The sequence below is a fragment of the Marmota monax genome, unplaced genomic scaffold, assembly GCF_021218885.2.
Source record: "Marmota monax isolate L192 unplaced genomic scaffold, Marmota_monax_Labrador192_F-V1.1 WCK01_AAM20220418_F8-fsc00035, whole genome shotgun sequence".
In the NCBI taxonomy this organism is placed as follows: domain Eukaryota; kingdom Metazoa; phylum Chordata; class Mammalia; order Rodentia; family Sciuridae; genus Marmota; species Marmota monax.
The window spans coordinates 3,129,677-3,152,972 of NW_026691961.1; the positions used below are offsets into that span (position 1 = coordinate 3,129,677).

Sequence of the window (23,296 nt, forward strand, 5' to 3'; positions counted from 1 at the left end):
ATGGCACACACCTGCCATCTCAGCGGTTCGGGAGGCTGAGGCAGGAGGATCTCGAGTTCAAAGCCAGCCTCAGCAATAGCGAGGCCCTAAGCAACTCAATGAGACCCTGTCTCTAAATACAATGCAAAATAGGGCTGGGGATGGGGCTCAGGGGTCAGGTGCTCCTAAGTTCAATCCCTGGTACAAAAAAAAAAAAAAGAGAGAGAGAGAGAGAGAGAAAAGACGCTGGTCCCGGGGACTTGAGGGGCACTCTGGGCAGGAGAACAGCATGGCTGGGCCTGATGGAGGGACGGCATGGGTCTGGTGGCGGCAGAGGCCGGCGATTGTGTCTGGGAGGCTTTGGGGTGGTGACATTCAAGTCCTGGCAGGAGGACAGGTGCCCCAGGCGCCCCGGGTGGAGACCCTCAGGTCCTTCCTTCCCTGGAGGAGGAGGCTGCTTCCATTAAAGGAGACGGCTTCAGCTTGTCCCCGCGCCCCTGCCCCGCCCTCATCTGCTACCTGCGCCTTCACTGACCCGCGGCAGGGAGTGAGCACACCCCTCTCGCTCTTCTCTCTCAGCACCCGGGCCTGGGGTCCTGCCTGTCCCCCTCCCCTGCCGTCGGAGGCACCTGGCGCAGTCTCAGCTCTGCCTGTGGAGACTTCCTGGAAATCACCTGCCGCAGGTGGAAAGCTCAGGCTGGGGGAGTGGCCTGGAGGGTGGACCGCAGCCCTGGTGACTCAGGGGCCTTAGGAGCTGCAGATTCCCCGTCCGCATTGCCAGCTTTCCCTGCCCCCTGCCCTCCCCAGCCTCCTCAGCAGCCTGGTGGGTATTCAGGAGACCCTGAAGCCACACCTGTTGTCATGACATCACTGACGTGCACCGAGCGCCTGCCCACTGCATACCAAACATTGTTCTAGCATCTTCTATGTGTTAATGTGTCCAGCAGGTACGGCAGCCACACAAGGCAGCACTGTGGGGAAATGGAGGCTCAGAAAGGGGCAGGAACTTGCCCCTATCACCCAGCCAGGGCGCAGAGTGACCACCTCCTATCACTTCTTCCCTGCTCGCCCCCCATCTCCTCGTCCCCCCCCCCCAGAACCTTATGTGTCCCTTCTTGTGGGGGGAGGGCACTTGGAGGCATGGCTGTTGGTGCTGCTGCAAATTCATGGCTGTTTCTTCCCATCGAATTTCTGTTCTTAAATCATTGATTCTCCGGGCTGTTTTGCAGTGGATGCCCTGCCACTCAGAGAACCTTTGAGTGACATTGTTATGGGAGATTTTTGAAGGATGTTAAATTATAGACGCAGGGACTGTTGAAATAGTAGGACTCTTGTCACCAGAAGCCACTTGCACAAATTTGGATGCCTATAAACAACCACGAGGTACCCTTTTGGATCCAAGATGGACAGGTCTCCTTGACAGGTCTCTGTCTTCACTTAGCCAAAGTGGCGCCCCGACGTGGCAACAGCCTGAATTTACACATCCCCCTCCCCACCCAACTCCAGCTTTGAAATAATGCAAATCCCTGACAGATTGGTCTACATTGGGGACTATTCCTGGACATCACGTCACATTTTGTACAAAAAGCAAGATGCTACGGAGAGTCTAAGGTGACCACACTATAACCTGTGTTATTCCAAGTTGCATCAAGTGCATGGAACGGATCTGAGAGTCACTTCCCTGGGGGTGTCTTTCATCCCGTGCCAGGGTCTGCCCTCAGCCATTGGAGATGCGCTTGCTTCCTGCTCCTGGTGCATAAAAGGTGCAGGCAGCCAATGAAATTGGGGGTCGGGGGGCACATCCCCCGGGGATTGCTCGACAACCCGCGGCCCCTCTTCCCCGCCATAGGATGGCCAGCCGGAGCAGCGAGAAGGATGGTGACTCCGTCCACACAGCCAGCGATGTCCCCCTCACTCCCCGGACCAACTCCCCAGATGGGAGACGCTCGTCCTCAGACACATCCAAGTCCACATACAGCCTGACGCGGAGGATTTCCAGTAAGTGTCCCTGCTGGGACCCTTGGGGGTCCTGGCTGGCTTTCCCAGGCACTCAGCAGTGTCCCCAAGGAGAAAGGGGGAAGGGCATCATTGCTGGGGGGAGGAGGTGGAGTGGGTGACAGTCTAAGAGACAAGGTGACACAGATGATGATGTGAAAGAGGAGTAGGTCACACCTCCCTGATTTCTGCTGAGCTCGGTCAAGAGTGATCATTTTGATTGATTTTTGCTCTTACTGATCACCCGTTCGATTGACTCTGCTCAGTTGATTGACATTCTCCCATGTATCATTTTAGATCCTAAAAGGAGAGTGTTGCCGCGTTGTAGCCCAGGGCTTGCTAATTCAGGTGACTTTGGGGTTGTGCCAGAGGGTTGGTTAGAGACAGACCTTTCCCTCATGTAGAGACGAGTGGCAGCTGATGCTCTGGTGTAGAGTTCTAGGGCAGAGTGGGGACTGTGGCCAACTAGAAAGCTCACGTCTCATTGAAAGGGCCCTGGTGGCTGCTGCTCAGGTCTCAAAACTCAAGGCCTTGGTCCCAGTGTGGCCTGATCTTTCTTAAGAGAAGCTGGCCACCTGGGGTTGTGTATGAAATTTTCTTACTTTTGAACCTAAAAAAAAAAAATGCATATTCGGGTCAGTTTGACCACCCATTTTGTCCACTCTGCTGTGTACCTTGTGCATTTGACCAGATGGAAAGATTTGGGTTGAAAAGAGGAGGAAGAAGAAGAAAGTCCAAAGACTCCCACCTCCTATCACTCCCCCAAACTATCTTGATCTTATTTAGTTGATGTCCTAGATTTTCTTTTATGGGTCCAGGAGAACTGGGGATTGAACCTAGGGGTGCTTAGCCACTGAGCCCCATCCTCAGCCCTTTTCTTTTGTATGTTTCTTTAGAGACAGGGTCTCACTGAGTTGCTTAGGGCCTTGCTAAGTTGCTGAGGCTGGCTTTGAACTTAGAATCCTCCTGCCTCAGCCTCCTGAGCTGCTGAGATTACAGGCGCATGCCCCCATGCCTGGCTCCAAGATTCTTTTAATGGAAAGAAAAAATCTTAAAATTCAAAAGTGACAAATCCATTCAGGTGGAGGTAATTGGCTTCTATTGCTGGGAGCAGATGAGAAAGGAAATAGGGGGGAAAAAGTTCAGGTCTTGAATCAGGGGGACTGAGGGCATCTTAAGCTTCTTAAGCCTCCTGAGCTCTAGACGTTGCTGTCTGGTGCAACAGCCACCAGCCACACCTTGTTGTTGGGCACAGAAGTGGCACTGGGCCAGGTTGGGAGGGGTAAAAACGTAAAACACACTCTAGACTTTGAAGATGGTATGAAAAAGAGAATTTAAAATATGTTAAACACTTTAAACTAAAATGTTTTTGTATTAATTACATGTCAGAATTTTACACATTTTAAATGGAAATGTTTTTGTATTAGTCACATGTCAGAATGATATTTTGGATATACAGATTGGGTGTCCCTCATCTGAAATGCTTGGGGTCGGTAGCGTTTCAGATTTCAGATTTTAGAATATTTGCAGAGACATCAGGAAATATCTTGAGGGTAGGACCCACGTCAAATCGTGAAATTCATTTATGCTTCATATACATCTTCCATGCAGAGTCTGAAGGTAATTTTATACTGTATTTTTAGTGTGCCTAGTGTTTTGACAGCCACCTGTCACATGAGGTCAGGCGTGGCATTTTCCACCCTTGGCATCATGTTGGTGCTCAAAAATTTGGATTCTGGCCAGGCAAAGTGACACATGTCTGTAATCCCAGTGGCTTGGGAGGCTGAGGCAGGAGGATTGCAAGTTCAAAGGCAGCCTCAGCAACTTATCGAGGCCCTAGGCAACTCAGTGAGACTCTGTCTCAATGTGCTGGGGATGTGGCTCAGGTGTCGAGCACCCCTGGGTTCAATCCCTGATACCCCCGTCTCTTCCCCCAAACTTTTGGATTTTGGAGTATTTCAGATTTTGAGTTTTGAGATGAGTGATGCTCAACTAGTAGGTCAAATAATAAATTGTGAAAATTGATTTCACCTGTTTCTCTGCATGTTTTAAAAGTTGTGGCGGCTAGATCATTTTAAGTCACTCTCACGGCTTGCGCTCCTGGCTCTCATTGTATTTCTGTGGACAGCGCTGGTCTCCATGATTCCCAAGTCTCACTCCCAGCTCTGAATATGGGGGATTTTGTTCTCACAGTTATCCGCAGACCTCCCGTGCCTCAGGCAGGAGTCTGATGATGTTTGCTGGCAAAACAGATGTTCGGGCAATTAATTAAGAATGCTGTGCTGAGTGAGATGGTGGATGCCTGTAATCCCAGCAACTCAGGAGGCTGAGACAGGAGGATTGCAAGTTCAAAGCCAGCCTCAGCAACTTAGCGGGACTCTGTTTCAAAATAAAAAGGGCTGGGGATGTGGCTCAGTGGTAAAGCACCCCTGGTTCAATCCCTGGTACCAAAAAAAAAAAGAGAGAGAGAGAGAGAATGCGATGAGGTCATCTTTAGAACAGAGGGAGGAGCAAAGATTAGAGAGACAGATGTGGGGGCCTTGACCTCTGCAGGTTCATGGTGGGGGGGAGGCACCTGTGCCACCATCTTTGATGTAGGAGCCGGCACTGACTCAAATTTACAGATGGGAAAACTGAGCCCCAGAGAATCTGTAATAAAGTGCCCCGAGTCCCAGCGCTCAGGAATAACTAGACAAGTGGAGTCTGAGCCAGGCACGCTGGCTCTTACAGGAGGGGCAGCCCAGGGTCCTGACCAGAGCCAGATGGGCCAGGCTCGTCACCTGGTTCCTCCACCTAGAAGCCTGTGACCTTTGGGACGTTCCTTAAAGTTTCTGCTTCCTCGTCTGTAAAACGGGGACGAGAGTGAAACTAATAATTCAAGGGGCTGAAAAGATCAGGTGACCTGGGACACGCGGTCCGTCTAGAAGGTACCTGGCCCTTGGCTGCTGTGAGGGTGGCGATGGTGTGATCTTGGTGTAAATGGAGAGTCCACTCGGCCCTGTGTCACACGTCTGTAATCCCAGTGGCTTGGAAGGCTGAGGCATGAGGATTCCGAGTTCAAAGCCAGCCTCAACAACTTAGCAAGGCCCTAAGCAACTTAGCAAGACTCTGTCTCAATATAAAAAGGGTTTTGTGTCCCCATGTTCCACCAGCTGTGGATCAGAAATACTCAGAGAAAGAAGAAAGCGTCTGCATGGGACATGTACAGACCTGGTCTTATCCCTCAACCACACAGTAGGACAGTTATTTCCATAGGACTTGGCACTGAGAGGGGACTGGGGGTTATAGATAACCTGGAAAGGGACAAGTGGATGTGCCCCTGTTCTGTGCCCCAAACACCACCCCAGCTTAATACCAAGGACTTGAACCCCCACCTATTTTTGGTATCTCGGGGGATCCTAGGACCAGTCCCCCGCACAGAGGGAGGGACAGCCGTTTTTCCAAGTGTGCAGAGAAGAGCATTCAGAGCAGAGTGGACACTGAGAACCTGTCGGCTGCTGCCGATGTCCTCCAGGTGGCGGTACTCACTGTCATTTCTTGGGGCCGTGTAGGTCTGGAGTCGCGGCGCCCCAGCTCCCCGCTCATCGACATCAAACCCATTGAGTTTGGCGTCCTCAGCGCCAAGAAGGAGCCCATCCAGCCGTCGGTGCTGCGCCGGACCTACACCCCCGACGACTACTTCAGGAAGTTCGAGCCCCGGCTCTACTCCCTGGACTCGAGCAGCGACGACGTGGACTCGCTGACGGACGAGGAGATCCTGTCCAGGTACCAGCTGGGCATGCTGCACTTCAGCACGCAGTACGACCTGCTGCACAACCACCTGACGGTGCGCGTGATCGAGGCCCGGGACCTGCCGCCCCCCATCTCCCACGACGGCGCGCGCCAGGACCTGGCGCACTCCAACCCCTACGTCAAGATCTGCCTGCTGCCCGACCAGAAGAACTCCAAGCAGACCGCGGTCAAGCGCAAGACCCAGAAGCCCGTGTTCGAGGAGCGCTACACCTTCGAGATCCCCTTCCTCGAGGCCCAGAGGAGGACCCTGCTCCTGACCGTGGTGGACTTTGATAAGTTCTCCCGCCACTGCGTCATTGGGAAAGTGTCCGTGCCCCTGTGCGAGGTGGACCTGGTGAAGGGCGGGCACTGGTGGAAGGCGCTGATCCCCAGCTCTCAGGTAAGGGTGCGCTTCCTCGGCAGCTTTGAGAAAAAAACATCATTTTAATTTGATTTTATTATTTAATTTTTTCTTGGGCAGGGGTTCTGGGGATTGAACTCAGGGGCACTCGACCACGGAGCCACATCCACAGCCCTATTTTGTATTTTATTTAGAGACAGGGTCTCCCTGAGCTGCTTAGTGCCTCGCTTTGGCTGAGGCTGGCTTTGAACTCGAGATCCTCCTGCCTCAGCCTCCACGAGGCTGGCATGACAGGCGTGAGTCATGCACCCAGATATTATTTAAATTTTTTTGACATGATTTTTGACTCCCAAGAGGTTGAGGAAAGCGCGTGCAGTTCCTGTGTCCTCTGTCCCCCAAGGACAGCATTTCAATGTACCCCAAAGTACATTATCCACATCAAGAAATGGATAATGGTGATTAGCCTAGGCCTGGCTCAGATATCCCTGTTTTTTGGGTTTAGTTTTTTTTTTTTTTTTGCACGGGTGTGTGTGTTGGGGGCGGGGCGCGTTTGTGTGTGAAATCTCACCACATATGTAGGTTCATGTAACCAGCACCACTCTGGGACTTGTTCTGTTATTGATGTTGAGTTATTTAATCAGGAGAATGATTGTCTGGGGTATAAAGCTATCCGTCATTCTGACTTCCAGAAATTGATTTGGGGGGAAAAAAAAAAGTGAGCAGGAGAATTGGCTGATGCATGGATATTTTTCAGGCAAATTGTTAGATTGGCTTCCCGTCCCCCCACCCCCACCCCCGCAGCGGGGGACCTGTGATTGGCTGCTGCTGGGAGGCCACCCAGGGCTGGGTAGGAGGATCTGGACCGCCCCCTCCGCCCCAGGCAAGGGGAAGACCCAACCAGTAGGAGGCCCATCCAGCTGTCACACAGGTGACCACAGTCCACCCCTGCGGCAGGATCGTTTTACATGAACACGCCACGTGCACCTCAAAGCTGTGCTCTCTTGGCCAAAGGTTCGATGACCCTGCTCCACATCTAGGGGTGCAGCTTTTGCCGGGTACAGGGGACCAAACCCAGGGCCTCATGCATGCTGTGCACACACTGTGTACCTGAGCTTCACCCCCAACCCTCAGGTGCAGGTTCTAAACACGGGGACAAAAGAGACTGTTCCACTATCAGTGTGTGTGAGTGTGTGTTCAATGGTAGAGATTGATCCCTCCCTTAGTTTGGATTCCTCAAGAAGACCCTGAGGCAAAGCAAGTTGTTTATGAGGGAGGGGACCCCAGGAGGTGACAGGATGCATGATCTAGCTGGCTGTCCCAGGAGGTGACTAGTTCCTCCCCCCTGCTGTGGAAACTGGGTGCTCATGTGGATCACGCCGCAGAGGGGCGAGGTGCTGGGTGTTTGTCCACCAGCTTCTGCTGGGCTGGTCACTGATGGAGGGCTGCTGGGAATCGGGAGGTCCATTCCCTGACACCCCGGGTCTGTGGCACTGGCAGGCCAGGAGACCTCTGACCTCTGCACGTGTCCCCGAGTGCAGGTGGTGGCAGCTGGCTGGCAGGCGGGCTGTGCTGAGGTGCTGAGGGCGGGGAGAGGGTGGGCAAGGTGTTGGCTGCGTCTGCTGTCACCCCAGCCCAGCACCTGGCCGTTCCTCTGGGCGGATCTTCCCTCCTGGGACTACCAGCGGGGTGGGTTGGGTGCTTCCTGTGTGTCTCCCGTGATGCTTGACATCTGGTGACTTACGGAAACTTGTGGGATGGCAGCAGCAGACACAGGGCTGGGAGATGGACCCAGGGGAGGGGAACTGGGCCACCCTCAGTCTGGTAAGCGTGAAGGAAGTGACCGGTGCTCATCCTCCCCGCCACGTCCTGGCTGTGCGAGGGTCCCCGTGCTGTCTCACAGGGAATCGGGAGGTCCAGGTGGAGTGGAGGGAGGGACACCACCGTGCAGGTGTGAGCTCGGAGTTAAGGGGTCTCCTGGGTCACCTGGCTGGTGTGTGGTTAGCCCACCCCAGGGGCAGCTCCTGTCAGGACGCAGTCATGACACCTGCGTGGGCGTCATGGGGAAGGCCACGGGGGGAGAGGCTGTCTGCCCACTCCCCACCTCGTGGCTTCTTAAAGCAGGGCAGCTGCCATTTCAGAAGCCGAGTGACTCTAAGGACGGCTGTCTGCCTTCCTCCTCAAGAGAGACAGCAGGGCCTGGCTTCTGTCATTGTGGAAGCAGGTTTGTCCCTGGTGACAGGCCGGCTCCCTGTCCTCGGCATGAGCTGCAGGTCGGGCCTTAGTTTCACTGAGGACCTCTGGGGACCTCCGGGGACCTCCGTGAGCTCCAAGTGTGTAAGACTGAGATCTCTCAAGCGTGGGAACAGCTCGGATTGCTCATCTGCGCTCTGTGATGTCACATCGGGGCTTCAGAGCTTGCTACCGTGCTGTTGGCAGGCGGATGGTGGCTGTTCCTTCCTGTCACTGTGGGTTTGGCCCTGAAGTCCTGGCTGAGGACTCCTCTTGTGCCCCTCTTACGATTAAGAGAACTTTATTTATTTATTTATTTTTTTGCAACTGCTTAGAGCAGTGTTGGGAGAATCATCTAGACCCTTTGGATAGATTTTTCTGTCTCTTCCCCCCTTATTACCCTTTGTTCTTTCTTCTTTTCTAGTTTGCTCAGTTTTTTTTTCTCCTATTTTTCTTAAGGTCCTATTAGGTGCCAGAGATCTTTAGTTGGATCAACAAAATAAATATCATACAGGGAACTCTCCACTAGCAGAGGACACAGACTTGCAAATGGCAGTTCTTAGTATATAGTGCGCCTCGTGCAGGGACCAAGGTGCCTGCTTCATTGAGTGTGGTCACATCTGCCCTTGAAAAAACCCTTTGGAGGGCACCACCGTCTTCCCCTGATTCCAACACAGGAGGTCCAGCTTGCAGTTGGGGAATCAGTGGATCTTTTTTTTTTTTAATATTTATTTTTTAGGTGTAGATGGACACAACACAATGCCTTTATTTTTATGTGGTGCTGGGGATTGAACCCGCGTCCCGCCCGTGCTAGGGGAGCGCTCTACCGCTGAGCCACAACCCCAGCCGAATCTGTGGATCTTAACTGAGAGTTTTCATGTTAGTGACACTGACTTGGGGGAATCGTGCTTCATGGATTTCTCTTTGAATGCCAGAGCCATACTTTCTGAGAGACAAGGAGCTCGTGCTGACTTGCAGGGAAGAGTGTCCTGCTCTCCTGGGGCTCCGCGCTCTCTGGGCGGAAAGACCAGTTGGTTATGTTGGGTTCTCTGGAAGCACAGCCTATGACAGGGATGGGGACGTGGGTTAGTTTCCTGGGCACGAATCCGTGTCTCTTAACACTCCAGAAATGTATTGTCTTGGAGTCCTGGAGGCTCAGCCTCCAAGATGGAGGCACCGGTACAGCCAGGCTCCCTCACAGCTTCCGCGGTCTTTCCCTCTGGCTCCCTCCTGGCTTCTGGCTTGCGGGTGCTTCTCAACCTTTCCTGGCTCCCAGCTGCATTTGTCTGCTCTCTGTCTTGGCTGTCAATGGCCAGCTTCTCCCCGGGTGTGTCTCCCAGGACACCTGTCATGTGGATTAGGACTGGCTCCGCTCCAGTGTGACCTCATCCTAGATAAAATCATCATAGGTGCTCCTGGACTTAAGACAGGGTCACATCCCAGCTAGCGCATCCTGAGTCCCAAGTGCAGTTCATGCCCCTGGATCTGCTGCACACGAGTTTGGCTCGGCCGGGTTTAAATGCCCGCAGAACGCTTGGATCAGCCTACGCGGGGCCAGACCGTCTAGAGCAAGTTCTGCTTTACAACCAAGTGTTGCCTGAGGTGTTGAACTCTACTGAGAATGGAAACCGGTGTTTTTATGGGCTCCCTTTCATGCCATAATAAAGTCAAAACATTGTAAGTCAAGCCACTGTGAGTTGGAGGCCTTCTATATGTCGGCAATGCCCTTAGGTCACATTCTGAGGTACTGGCAGTTAGGACTTCAGAATGTCTTTTCAGGGGACATAATTCATTCCATAAATAGGGTGCTTGAGAAAGTCCTTCTAGATAAGGGTTAATCGCCAAGCACTGCGTGGTCTCCTGCCAAACCCAGAGCCGGGCTGGCCCATAGCGGGGAGGGGACTCTCCATCATAAGCTCATCATAAACTCACTCTGCACAGTTGCTCCCTCTCTAGGGACAGCTAGAGCCAGGGAGCTGGCCTTTCGCACCCCAGTATCAGCCAGTCATTGGCTATGAGCCAAACTGGGAAACTTGATTCTTGCCAAAGCTCTGGAACAGCGATTCTGAGCCAGGGACAACTTGGGGAACATTTTGGGTCTGGTGGGTGGGAGGTGCTACTGGCATCTCGTGCATAGAGACCAGGGATGCCGCAAAGTTGCCCAGGACGGTCCCCACGGCAGAATTGTCCAGCCAGTACCGACAGGAGTGCTGCAGACTGCCATGCGGGAGGGCAGAGAGCATGCTGGGAGCCGGGTCCTAGCCCGCACTTGGAGTGGAGGGAGAATCCTGGAGCAGAGGGTACAAGGACCCGGTTCCTGGTGCTGGTTTGTCTTTCACACCGTACAATGGAAAAGGAGAGACTGGCCCCAGACAAAAACCTCCATTGAGCAAAACAGGCCTGCAGTGTAGACGAGAAACAAAATCCCCGCACAGCGCATGAAGGCCATGACTGTGAATGGAGTTTCTGGTTCTCACTGGAGGCCAGCATCTGCCTTCACCCGATTGCTCATGGTCAGTTCAACGGGAAGGGAGGACATAGCTGTGTCACAAGGTGTAATCAGAGCCACTTGATCCCTTGGTAATGGTGTACAGCGTCAGAGTAACTCTAAGGGTCCTGCCATCTCTGCCCTGGGGAATCCACATGGAGGATGAGCAGGGGACTTGTTGGCTGGTGTGTAGGCATTCTCCAGCTCATGGCAGAATGGCCTGTGAGCGTTGTGGCTTTGGTCTTGGCATTCAGGAACTAGGCAGCGAATGGGCCTGTCACGTATTTGTGGTCTGACTGATTAGATGTGGTCAAAAGATCATGGAAAATAAGGACCCAGAGATACAAAACCTGAGGGTGAGCACCACACAGTTACCCTGACTGTGAAGAGGGACTCTGCTCCTCCAAGCGGATTGAAGGCCATTTATCAGCGGAATCTGTGTCGGTTCAACTCTTTCTTTAAAAATTACTAGTTAGGGGCTGGGGTCGTGGCTCAGTGGTGGAGCACTTGGCTAGCATGTGTGAGGCCTTGGGTTCGATTCTCAGCACCACATATAAACAAATAAATAAATAAAGGTCCATCAGTACTTAATGAAAAATTTTAAAAAATTACTAGTTAGTTTTAATTGTGGTGCAAAAACATGTAATCTAAAATTTATCACCTGTCTTAGCTTTCCAGGACTATAATGAAATGCGTGAGAGAATGAACTCATGAGAGAAAAGGTTTCTTTTGGCTCATAGATTGGAGGTTCCAATTCCAAGGTCAGGGTAACTTTGTGATGCATCTGATGAGACCGTAGGTCATGAGCAGGATGGAGTAAAACCACCGACATCACAACCTGTGGAGTGGTGGAGGAAGAGGAGGGCCGGGCTCCCAACCATTCCCTTCAAGGGCTGCCTTCATTGACTAAGGACCTTCCAATAGGCCCCGCCTTTTAAAGGTCCCACCACCTCCCAGGACTGCCAACATGGGAACGGAGGCTTCACCACATGGGCCTGTGGGGGGCTCGTGAGATCCAAGCCAGACGTGGAATGGACTATAGCCTCAGCTGCCCTGAAGCCTGAGGCAGGAGGAGAGTGTGAGCCTAGGATTTCAAGGCCAATTGGGGCAACAGAGTGAGAACCTGCATCTTGAAAAAGAAAAACAGATCCACACATGGCCTCATCTTCGCCATCTCTGAGTGTCCAGTTCATTGGCCCTCAGCACACGGATGAGGATGGTCCACCTTCACCACTGTCCATCTCCAGAACTGTCTTCATGCTGCGGAATGGAAACTGTGCCGTTAAACAGTGATCCCCCTTTCCCCTTGTTATGGGCTGGACCTCGAATGTCCCCAAAGCTCAGGCGTTGGAGACTTGGTCTCAGGGCAGCGGTGGCCAGAGATGAGGCTCTGGGGGCGTGTTTGGATCTCGAGGGCTCCAGCCTCATCGATGGGCTGATCCATTTGATGGATTAGTGATTTGAATGCACGACTGGGTAGGTGGGGCGTGGGTGGAGGAGCTCCGTCACTGGGTGTGCCCTTGGGGACTATATCTCGTCCCTGGCCCCTTCCTTCCCAGCTCCTTCCTGGCTGCCGTGAGCTGGGTAGCTTTCCTCAGCCACAGGGTTCTCCCCAACCTCAGGCCCAGAACAGCGGAGCCCACCACCAAGGACTGAAACTCCTAAAACCGCGAGTCCAAATGATCCCTCCTTCCTTCATTGGTCTCCTCAGATATTTTGGTTACAGCAACAAAAAACCACAGCCCTCCTCCCTTGCTCCTGCCAACCACCATTCTGCTTGGTATCTTGGTGGGTTTGACTACTCCAGGGACCTCACAGAAGTGGAGACGGACAGTATTTATCTTGTCATTGGCTTATTTCGCTTCACATAATGTCCTTATGGTTTGTTCATGTTGTGGCATCTGAAAAGAATCTTCTTCCTTTTAAATGCTGGGTAATATTCCTGTGTGTGTATGTGCGTTTGTATGTGTGTGTGGGGGGGCGGATTTGTTCATTCATTCATCTATTGGTATATCACTTGGGTTGCTTCCATCTTTTGGCTCTTGGGAATGATGCTGTGCTGCTTTGGAACACATTGGGTGTGCAGACATCTCTGATCGGCCCTTTTCTTTTCTTGAGCTGTATACATATCCAGGGTGTTTCCAGTTCATTCCTCTTGAGGGCACATGGCTTTGGAAAGGAAGGGCAAAGGTGCTGGCGTCCCCGGGATCCTGGCAGAACCTCCCAGAGCAGTTGGGAGGATACACAGGTGTGTGCCTTTAGGGGGCTCACCAAGCCTGACTCTTAAGATTTGCACATTTCACTATATATAAATTTAACATAAAAATCTTAAAGCAAACGAATACCCAACCATAGGCAAACATTAAACTCTGATGAATGACATCCCTGCCGACACGTTTAAGGATACTGTGGTCTAGGTGTCCGTGTCCCTCCCCCACACATATATGTTGAAATCCTCACCCCCAAGCTGAGGCACGAGGAGGCGGGGCTTTGGGGAGGTGGCTAGACCTGAGGTCAGCGCTCTCCTGATGGGACCACTGACTCTACAAGAGGCCAGAGAGGGCTTGTCCTTCCTCCATGTGAGGGTGAGGTGAGGACGTGCCATCTAAGGAGCAGATCCTCCCGGGCACCAAGTCTGCCCGCACCTTGATCTTGGACCTCTCAGCCTGCAGAACCGTGAGCAGCACATTTCTTTCTTTCTTTTGGTTGTAGGACACAATATCTTTACTTATTTATTTTTATGTGATGCTGAGGATCGAACCCAGGGCCTCACCTGTTCGAGGCAAGCGCTCCGCCACTGAGCCCCGGCCCCGGCCCCTGAGCAGCACATTTCCGTGGTTCACCAGCTGCCCAGCTTCTGATGTATTTGTGGCAGCAGCTCAAGTGCACCAAGGCCCGGGGAAGTGTTCTCGTGTCCGCAGCTTACTTTGAAATGCATTCACAGCAGTGATGGATACACAGAGATGCAGTAAAGCAAATATGTTTAAAAATAATAACAGAATCGTTAATTTTAATAGCTGTTCCTCATGGAACCCAGCAAGGTACCTAATGGCGTTAGGAGTTTTGCTGGCTGTGGATGAGAGATGGGGACACTCTGGACTCCATGGAAGGTGGAGGTGGCAAGTGGTCAGCTTTGGGTTGCAGTTGGAGGCAGAGTCTTGAGGCCCGAGTCCAGCTCTCAGACACTGAAGTCCAGCTGCCAGCAAGGCTGTGCACAGGGCCTTGACACAGAGCGGGCTGTCCACTACCTCTTGACCAAGCATTAGCATTTCCCAGAGCAGAGACGGAGGAGGTTCCCAGACCTCAGCCTTATTGATTCTGATTTCCTAATTCTTAGATGTGCTGCCCACAGATCTGCATTCTAGCCAATGTGCTAGAAGATTCTAATGCAGGTGAGCTCTGGACTTCATTCAGAGCATGCTGGGTGGTGGTGGAGGGTGGAAAGAGTTTGGCCATTAGAGCAGAATAGAACAGGGCAGAGTGTTAAACCTGGCTCTGCCACTTACTGTTTGGATGGGAGGTGGTTTAGTGAAATGGCCTAGCTGGTACCATGCCCATGCCATGCCGGTGCCTGGTGTACAGAGCACAGCCAAGATACGGCTGCCATTTTGGTGGTGTTCCACGGAACCCTTCTGGAAGACAGCAGACTCAAGTTAGAGTGCACTTAGAAGTTCATGGCGGGTGATTCTTGAGTCTTGTCCGGGTCTAGTATCTTGTGTTACAAAAACAGAATTGCCTGCTGAGGAGGAATGTTTCATTTGGTCCCAGAAGAAGAAAAATGTGTTTAGTGGAAAATGATATTTGCCAATGGGAGTGCTGGGTATTTATGTTTCTGCAAATTGCATTCACCTGAGATTTGCCCTGTCCAGAATAGACTCTGGTAGACCTTTGCTGCCTAGGATTCTGGACCCTGTGGGCTTGGGAGTTGGAGCATCGAATCACTCATAGTTTCAGATTATGGATTTGGATTTTCCAGCGTATTACCTATAATCAGCATCCTGTTTCATAGCATGGAACATTCTGTTTGATAGAAATGTAATGTGAGGGGCTGGGGCTGGGGCTCAGTGGTAGAGCGTGCTTGCCTCACATGCATGAGGCCCTGGGTTCGATCCTCAGCACCACATTAAAAAATAAATAAATAAAAATATTGTGTCCATCTACAACTAAAAAAAAAAAAAGAAAGAAATGCAATGTGAGGCCCACATGTAACTTTGAATTTCCTAAAGCCTCGTTAAAAGAAAAAAAAAACAACTAAATTTATTTGAACACTTTTAATTGAATCCAGTATAGCTAAAACGTCATCCTTTCCACATGTAACCTATAAAAAATTATCAATCTGAGCTTCGGCATTGCCTTATCATACTAAAGTGTCAAACCCATTGTCTCTGTTACGCTTTGAGCGTGTCTTGATTCTTGTTGAGGAGGGTCATAGGTCCTCCCCGCAGGGTCCACTTGAGGATTAGTCAGGGAAATAAAGGCAAGCGCTGAGAACTCTGCCTGGTGCACCTGTGTGCTCAGGTGGGCAGCAGTGTCAGCCCAGGGTCCTTCTGAGAACTGGATGAGCTAATGCACGCGACACGCTCAGAAAGTGTTTGCTGCTGTGGTCACAGTGCATTGGTCTCACGAGCATGTTAGGGGGTTCCTCGTGTCAACTCCAGTGTGGGTCCTGGAGGTAGGGCGGGCAGTGAGGGCTTGGTGTCTAGCCCAAGGTGACGTTTAGAACCCGGAGTCTGGAGACCTGTCCTCTGTGGGCGCTCCCTGGACATTCATGGCTCTGCGCCTGGTGCCACCCCAGCACCTGGCTTCACGTGGGGTTTCTGTTCATGGAATGAGTGGCCAAGAAGAGCTCATCCTAAGAGGTCAGGAGCATATGGAAAGGCCACAGGCCACCATGGATGGACAGGGAGTGGGAGGAGTTTGGTCTGGAATGTTCCATCTGCCTGGTGCATCATTTGAGAATGGCGTAAGGCCAGATGGAAGGCAGCTGGGGTGGGACGAGCCTCCTAGACCAGGTCACGGATCTTACCTCTTATTCTGAGGGGAACTGGAGCCATTTAAAGATTAAAAAAAATACAGGCGAGACCCCCGGTCAGGTTGGACTTTGTATGAGGTGGTTTTACAGGTGGGGTCTTCCCATGGTGCTCGTGGCGTCCTGGGCTGGGTCGTTGTGTTGTGGCGGTGTCCCACGATGGCAGGACATTGGGCAGCACCCTTGGCCTCCACCTGTAAATGGCTCCCTCTCCCGGAGTTGCCAGAGGCAGGGTGACTCCTGATAGGGTGCGAGAGGTGTCCAGGTGTGACACTGAGTGGCTGTGGTGGGCTCCCAGTTGGTGATTTCAGGAGTTGGAAAGGACATTGAGGGAGGAGGGTTGTGGGGTCCTAGGGCCCTCGGTCAGCTGGCTCAGGTCTCCCAGGAGCGGGAGGGGCTGGTGAGGATGGGTGGGTGGCCATGATTAGTTTAGCTTGGGGTACGGGATGTCGAAGGTCATAGTGGAGCACCCTGGGGGAGATTTCCAGGGACCTGAAGGTCCCTCCAGAGTCCCACTCGATCCCCTGACAGTATCAGTATTTCTAAGGCACATGTAACAAACACCAGTTCCCAGGCTTTGCCCTGACGGATGACTGAACGGGTTCCCGGAGGTCCCAGGAGTCTGCCTTTTACAAGGTCCCTGGAGGACTGTCACATTGAGGGCAGTTTGGAAACAGGAACCTTGGTCCCCTGCTTGGTCGGCTGGGGTCATCTCACTCTTCACCCGAAGGGTCACCTGTTGGCTTCTCCCCAAGTTCCTCCCTGATGGGCGTTGCTGGAGGACACCGTCCACCCCAGACCTGGGGGCCACATCCCATACCCAGGGGCAAATCACATCACTCCCCAGCCACCTCAGATCCCTTCCACTCCAGCCAGGCCCAGGCCACTGTCACCTCCCACCTGGAACTCTGTGACGCTGCCCTCGGGGGCTCGCCTTTGTTGACCCCTGTACTTCCCAACACAGCAGCCAGGGAGGTGCCCAGCCGCTGTCTTTCCTGCTTCCCACCTTCCAGCGGCTTCCTGTGTCATTCAGCATCAGCTCTGAGATGCCGCCTCCTCCCACCTCATTTCCCTTGTTAGTGGCCTCCCCTAGTTTCCCATCTCCCCACCATCACTGATCCATATTAGGCTTCTCAGTTGATCATTGGCCTTGCTTCTTGGCCCTTGTATCAGTCAACTTTCTGTTACTATAACAAAAAACAACAACAACAACAAAAAAAACCTGAGAAAATCAACTTAAAAAGAGAAAAGGTTTATTTTGTTTTTGGAGGTTTCCGGCCATGATTGCACTATGGATTTGTGGGTGTGGTGGCACATCATGGCAGAAAAAAAACCTGCTCTTCTCCTGGCCAGGGAACAAAAGAGAAAGAGACCATGTTCCCACAATGCCTTTCAAAGACACACCCCTAATGACCCAATGACCTCCGTCTAAGCCCTACCTGTTAAAATGTCCAGCACCTCCCAATAGTGTCAAGCTGGAGACCGAGACTTGAACATTCCAGATCCAAACTGGAGCCTCCTGGAGCCGCAGCTCTGCCTTTCTACCTCAGTACCATTTCCTCCAGGGAGGCTCCCACGCAGCCCTTACTCATGACACACACCACCGTGCTAATTAAACAACTGCATAATTAATGCGGCCTGATAGTGAATCAGGAAAGCATTGTGTACTCTCAGGACCTCTGTTCCATGGCTCCCGCCTGTCTTGGTCACGGCTGCATCCTTTGTCCTGCCTTAGCCACCTGGTCAGTGGACAAGCATTGAGCGCCTACTGTGTGCTCGCTGTGTGCCTGGCTAGTTCTCTGTAAGTAGCTGGGCTGGACATGCTCTGTTAAAGAGGTCTTGGTGAGTGAGAGCCTGGTCTCACTGGGAAACCCAAGTTCAGATAGCATTGGGCTCTGTCTCTGCAGGTGCTGGAGTGGCTGCTGAGCCCACAGCACAGACTCCCCGAGGCCAAAGGGTGACCTGCCCTCCAGCTTTCCTGGAAGATTTGGCTTCACATATGAAGTATAACTAGACAGACGTCCATGCGCCCACAGTTGGCGAAGGTCTATTCTAGCAGAGGGGCTGGGAAGATGGAGGGGAAATAACACTGAGCCTGACCTCACACCGTCCACCAAAAGCCAAGCCCACGTAATCAAGAACTTGGAGTTTCAAGTCCAGATTTTCAGTTTTAGAAAGAAAGAAAGAATACCTTTATGACCTTCGTGTAGCTAAGTGTCTGTTTAGGTGATCATAAGGTCCAAACCACAGAGGAAAACCGTGGGCACACGTATTGTGTTAACATTATGAACTTCTGTCCACCAGAAACCATGGTAAAGAAACTCAAAAGGCCAGCCACGCGGGGAGAAGACGTTTGCCCTGCGCAGGGTTAGTTGGCCAGGGCTGTCGGTCACCTCTGCTGTGATCCTATTTCCAACACGGTCCCATTCTGCATGGAGGGGGATACATAACTCATCCCATAACTACACATAGCTGCTGAATAATTGGTGTCCGCAATACTTAAAGCCCAGTTGTAAATTAATAAGAGAAAAACACATACCTAATAGACAAATGAGCCAAAAGAATTGGAGGGGATTTTCGCAGAAGGGAAAGGGTGGATAACTGACAAACATGGGCAGGGGCTCGCCCTCCTTAGGAGGATTTTGCATTTTTAAACTAAACCCACAATCAGGTATCCTTAGAACAAGGAAAACCTAAAAGCCGGCTAATAACAGACAAATATAATCCAGTGTGAAATTGATTGTCTCCTCGGCCACGCCGTGGCCACCTAGAGGACTCTGAACTTACCCAGAGAGTCAGACAATCACGGTTCCTGAGCAAAAAAGGAGATACTCTTGTCCCCCTTGATCGAGTTTCGCTTTCCTTGATTGAAGTCAACAGGGTCTACCATGGTCAGAATCTATGTGAAATGGAAAATTCTAGAAAGAATTCATAAATGTTAAGTAACTTTAATTACAATGAATTGTTATAATTGTTCTGTTTTATGATCATCATGATGGATCCCTTGCTGTGCCTAATGTAGAAATCAAACTACAGCATAAGTATGAATATATAGGCCCAGACGGTATACACGAGGCCTTACACTATCTGTGACCTGGAGGGTCTTGGAATATACCCCTCAGATAAGGGGAAAAGGGGGCTCCTGCGCAGTTAACTCCAAACCTGCCTGGATTTTCTATCTGAGAAATGCAACCAAAGCATGTGGTAGCATTTTGCAGCTGTATATTTTATCGGGGACACGGATCCTGCATGCATTTGCTAAAATGTGAGTAGTCAGTGCTGGTCACCGGGTGGGGAGACTTCTGTGCTCCCCTCTGCTAGTGTTTAAAGGTCAGCCGTTTTCTAGCAATCAGTCAGGCAATTCACATCAAGTGGCAGGAAAAAAGACCTTGATTTTTCCTTGAGCCAGTGATCCCATGCTTGGATTTTATGAGGATGTGACCTAGAAGAAAGAAAATGCCTACGTGTCCAGTTGAAGTCATTAAAAACAGCCAGGCACAGTGGCACACGCCTGTAATCCTAGAGGCTCAGGAGGCTGAGACAGGAGGATTGCGAGTTCAAAGCCAGCCTCAGCAACTTAGCAAGGCGCTAAGCAACTCAATGAGACCCTGTCTCTAAATAAAATACAAAATAGGGCTGGGGATGGGGCTCAGTGGTGGAGTGTCCCTGGGTTCAATCCTGGTATCAAAAAAAAAATAAAGAAATAAATAACCCCAGTGTCTAGCCATAGGAAAGTGGTTACCATCTGTTACAGTAATTCAGCCTCATGGAATGTTACGTGTGGACATTAAAAATGACACTTACCGTGTCTCCGTCGTCAGATGCCAAGTGGGGCTATATGTTTAAATTTTTAAGGAAGGGAATTGAAGAATTTGCCTGTGTTATGGAGGCAGCATTGACAGTGGCAGGGGGTGGGGGACTTTTTTAGAGAGGGGGAACAGAAAGAAAAGAGAGCATTTGGTGGAATATGTAAAATGCTGGGATTGTGGTTGGATTTTGCTTTTAAAAAAGATCCATTCTTACGTAAGGTTGTCTGTGCAGTAAATTAAGAGACAAAAGACGAACCAGGTGGCGGTGGGGCGAGCGCAGCTGAGTTTGGGCTGCTTAGAAGTTGTGTGCACACAGATAAAGCCCTCTGCCAGGTAAGGGCCAGCCAAAGGGCCATTTAGAAGCACTTCAGAGAGAGCCGTCAGGAGGAGAGCCGGGCTCTTGTCTTCCCCAGAGAATGTCTTTTGTCCCAGATGGTTTTCTTTGATTTCCTTTTTATTGATGAGAGCCTGTGCATTTAGAGGCTGCAGGGAGAGAGGCTTTTTGTCTGCAGCGCTTGCTGGGGAGCTTTCTGGGAGGCTTTGGGCCTATTTTGGTTCTCCCCAGCCCACCCCACATGCTTTGACCAAATTCAGCTCATCAGACTCTTACAAGAAAGGAAAGGAGCTATGTTCATGTGTGACATTGCCTCAAAAAGAGAAGAGGTAGAAGTGACATCAGTCACCCAGTCCCTTCTCCTATCTCAGGTTCGACTGTCTTGAACTCAGAGCAGGTGACAGGATGTCTTGCTGAGGTCCCCTCTGGGACCGTGGTATGGCAACAACTCGGCCTCCATGTTGCGGCCCCCTGAGCTGGTGCTCGGGGTCATCTGGATTGACGTGGTTCCAGGTGCTGTAAATGCAGGTACCCCTTGACTTGCGATGGAGTCACATTTCCATAAACCCATTGTAAACTGATGGGTTTAAGTCAAAAATGGTGGCGCACACCTGCAACCCCAGTGGCTTGGGAGGCTGAGGCAGGAGGATGGCGAGTTCAAAGCCAGCCTCAGCAACAGCAAGGCACTAAGCAACTCAGTGAGATCCTGCCTCTAAATAAAATATAAAATAGGGCTTTGAACATGGCTCAGTGGGCGAGTGCCCCTGAGTTCAATCCCAGTAAAAAAAAAAAAGGATTTATTCTGTCTTCTATAATTGGGATCTTAAGTGTCTCCAAAGGTCCATGTAATGAAGACTTGTTCCCCTGAGTGGCACTGTTGGGGAATGGCAGAGCCTTTAAGAGCTGGGGACTAGGAAGTCTTCAGGTCATTGGAGGTGTGCCATTGAAAGGGAGAATGAGACCCTAACCCCTTCCTCTTCCTCTCCTTCACCTCCTGGCCATGAAGTGAATGGGTTTGCTCCACCATGCACTCCCACCATGATGTGCTGCCTCACCACAGCCCCAAAGCAAAGGAGCCAACAGATCATGGACTGAAAGTTCTGAAACTGTGAACCAAAATAAACCTTTCTTCTTTATAAGTTGATTATCTCAGGTATGTTGTTACAGTGAGGGAAAGCTGACCATTGCACCACTTAACCTGCCAAACATCCCAATTCAGCAACACAGCACACTCCTCGTTTCTCCTTTGATCATGTGACTTATTGGGAGCTGAGCTCACTGCCACGGCCCGAGCATTGCAAGACCACATATCACTAGGCCAGGGAAAGATCAAAAGTCAAAGGATGGTTTCTACTGAGTGGCGATTCCTTTCATGTCACTGTAAAGTGGAAATAGATCATAAGTCGAACCATCACAAGTTGGATCATCTACAGTAGCAGGCAGATGGGCGCTGTCCTGGCCTTTAGGGAGAGCAAGAAAATATCAGGAAAGAACAAAGTATCATGAAGGAAATAAAGTGGTGTGATAGACCCAGGGGCCTGTTTGTAGTGGGATGGCCATGGAAAGTTTAGATGAGAAGGTGACGTTTGACCTGAGATTCCCAGGAAGCAGCAGGAGCAAGCCTTGGAGTAATCTTGTGTTTTCAAAAAACAGAAGGAAAACGTGGTTGGTGGATGGGTTCTGCCAACTCGTTTAGGTCCTTCTGATGGGTAGTTCTCAGCGGGGTGATTTTGCCCTCAGGGGATATTGCAATGCCCGGAGACATTTGGTGTTGTCACAGGAGTGGGGAGGGGATGCCACTGGCTTCCAGCTGGTGGAGGCTGGGGACCTATTTAATGTCCTTCAGTGCACAGGACAGCCCTCCACGGTGAAGAAGGACGCCTTGCAAGTGTCAGAAGTGCCGAGGGGGCAGATCCCGCTGCAGACCAGGCCGAGAGTTCTAGATTTTAAGAGCGATGGAGGATTTTAAAGAGGAAGAAGAGCGAATGACATGGTTCTGTTTTCTTTTATAGAGTGTGCCGCTGAATCATTTCAGCTCCGGCATCCAACATTATTGTACTAAGTTTGGTTAAGGGGAGGGGGACTTGAGGAACGAGATCCTTCCAGAACAAGCATCCACTCTCCTTGGGATGGCGTGGCCACTTCCTGGGAGGATTATCCTATGGGAAGGAAGCAGAAGGAGGGGAACCTTAGCTCAGCCTTTCGAGATTCTGGCTGGGAGCTGGTGCTTTGGCCTCTTGGGGTCTGAAGAAGGTTCAGGACAAGTTCCACTGAGGCAGGGAACGGTCTTTTCTGAAATTGATTGCAGAAGAGTTCAAGTCTGGTTCCTGTTAACAATTGGCTTGGCCAGAGTTGTGTCCAAGAGAGAAACCTGAAGGAGCCCAGGATTCATGGGTTTGGTTCAGGATTTCTCAACCCAGGCCCTACGAATATTTGCGGTCAGATCATTCTTCATTGAAGCAAGAGGGAGCTGTCTGCACCTTGTAGGATGTTTAGCAGTATCCTTGACGTCTTTCCACCAGACCAGATGCCAGTGGCATCCTTATCCCAAGTGGTGACCATCAAAACTGTGGTGACATTGTCAAACATCCCTGAAGGAGATGCGGAAAGGGCAAAATCACCCCAAGTTGGTGCAGTTTTATCCACCAGTACTTTATGGACATCTGCAAAGAGCACCATTAACTCCACGATCTGTCTTGGGGGCAATGGGTTGGGGAGCGTCTGAATGAGGTGGCCCTGCTTTCAGTTCCCACGTTTGAAGTTCTTTATCCACTGGCTACTGGTCAGCTTTTAAATGTAGTATCAGATACTTCTGCAGGGGAAGAGGAATTAAGAAAGACTCTGGCTCCAGGAAACCTTGGGGGGACATTTTTGCCTTCTGGTTTTTAGAACTGCAGTTGGTTTTGGCTTTTGGTTTTGTTTCTAAGGTGCCGGGGAAGGAACCCAGGGCCTCAAGCGTGCTAGGCATGAGCTACAGTTTCTGATGCCCACGTGGGCTGCTGCTGATCCTCTGTGCTACACCTTCTGGGGCAGATGTTAAAGTGGGGGACTCTGCACTTTCTCCAGGTCTGGGTTAAAATAAAGACCTTGAGGCCCCAATTCCTACCTTATGCCATTCAAAATAGTAACAGTTCTAACTGTCAGTCTCAGCAAGGTCCTCGTGTCTCAATGATTCCTCATTGTTATTACTGAAATATCCACTGTTTTCCCTCTCAAATATATTTCTGATATTTTAAGTGGAGGTGGAGGACCTCACCTGCTTCTGGGGGGTCCAGAGCACACACCTGTTCTGCCTAAGGGG

General features: G+C 51.1%; 1 protein-coding gene across 12 annotated transcripts in view; it reads left to right on the plus strand.

Annotated features, from left to right (window-relative positions):
* Positions 1–23,296, plus strand: part of Syt17 (synaptotagmin 17) — a 92,662-nt gene that overhangs the window by 14,094 nt on the left and 55,272 nt on the right. For all 12 annotated transcript variants that reach the window (XM_058576135.1, XM_058576099.1, XM_058576225.1 and 9 more), the window contains 2 exons: positions 1,829–1,977; positions 5,526–6,145. In XM_058576135.1, coding sequence (XP_058432118.1) covers positions 1,829–1,977; positions 5,526–6,145 — 769 coding nt within the window. The remainder of the gene's footprint in view (positions 1–1,828; positions 1,978–5,525; positions 6,146–23,296) is intronic.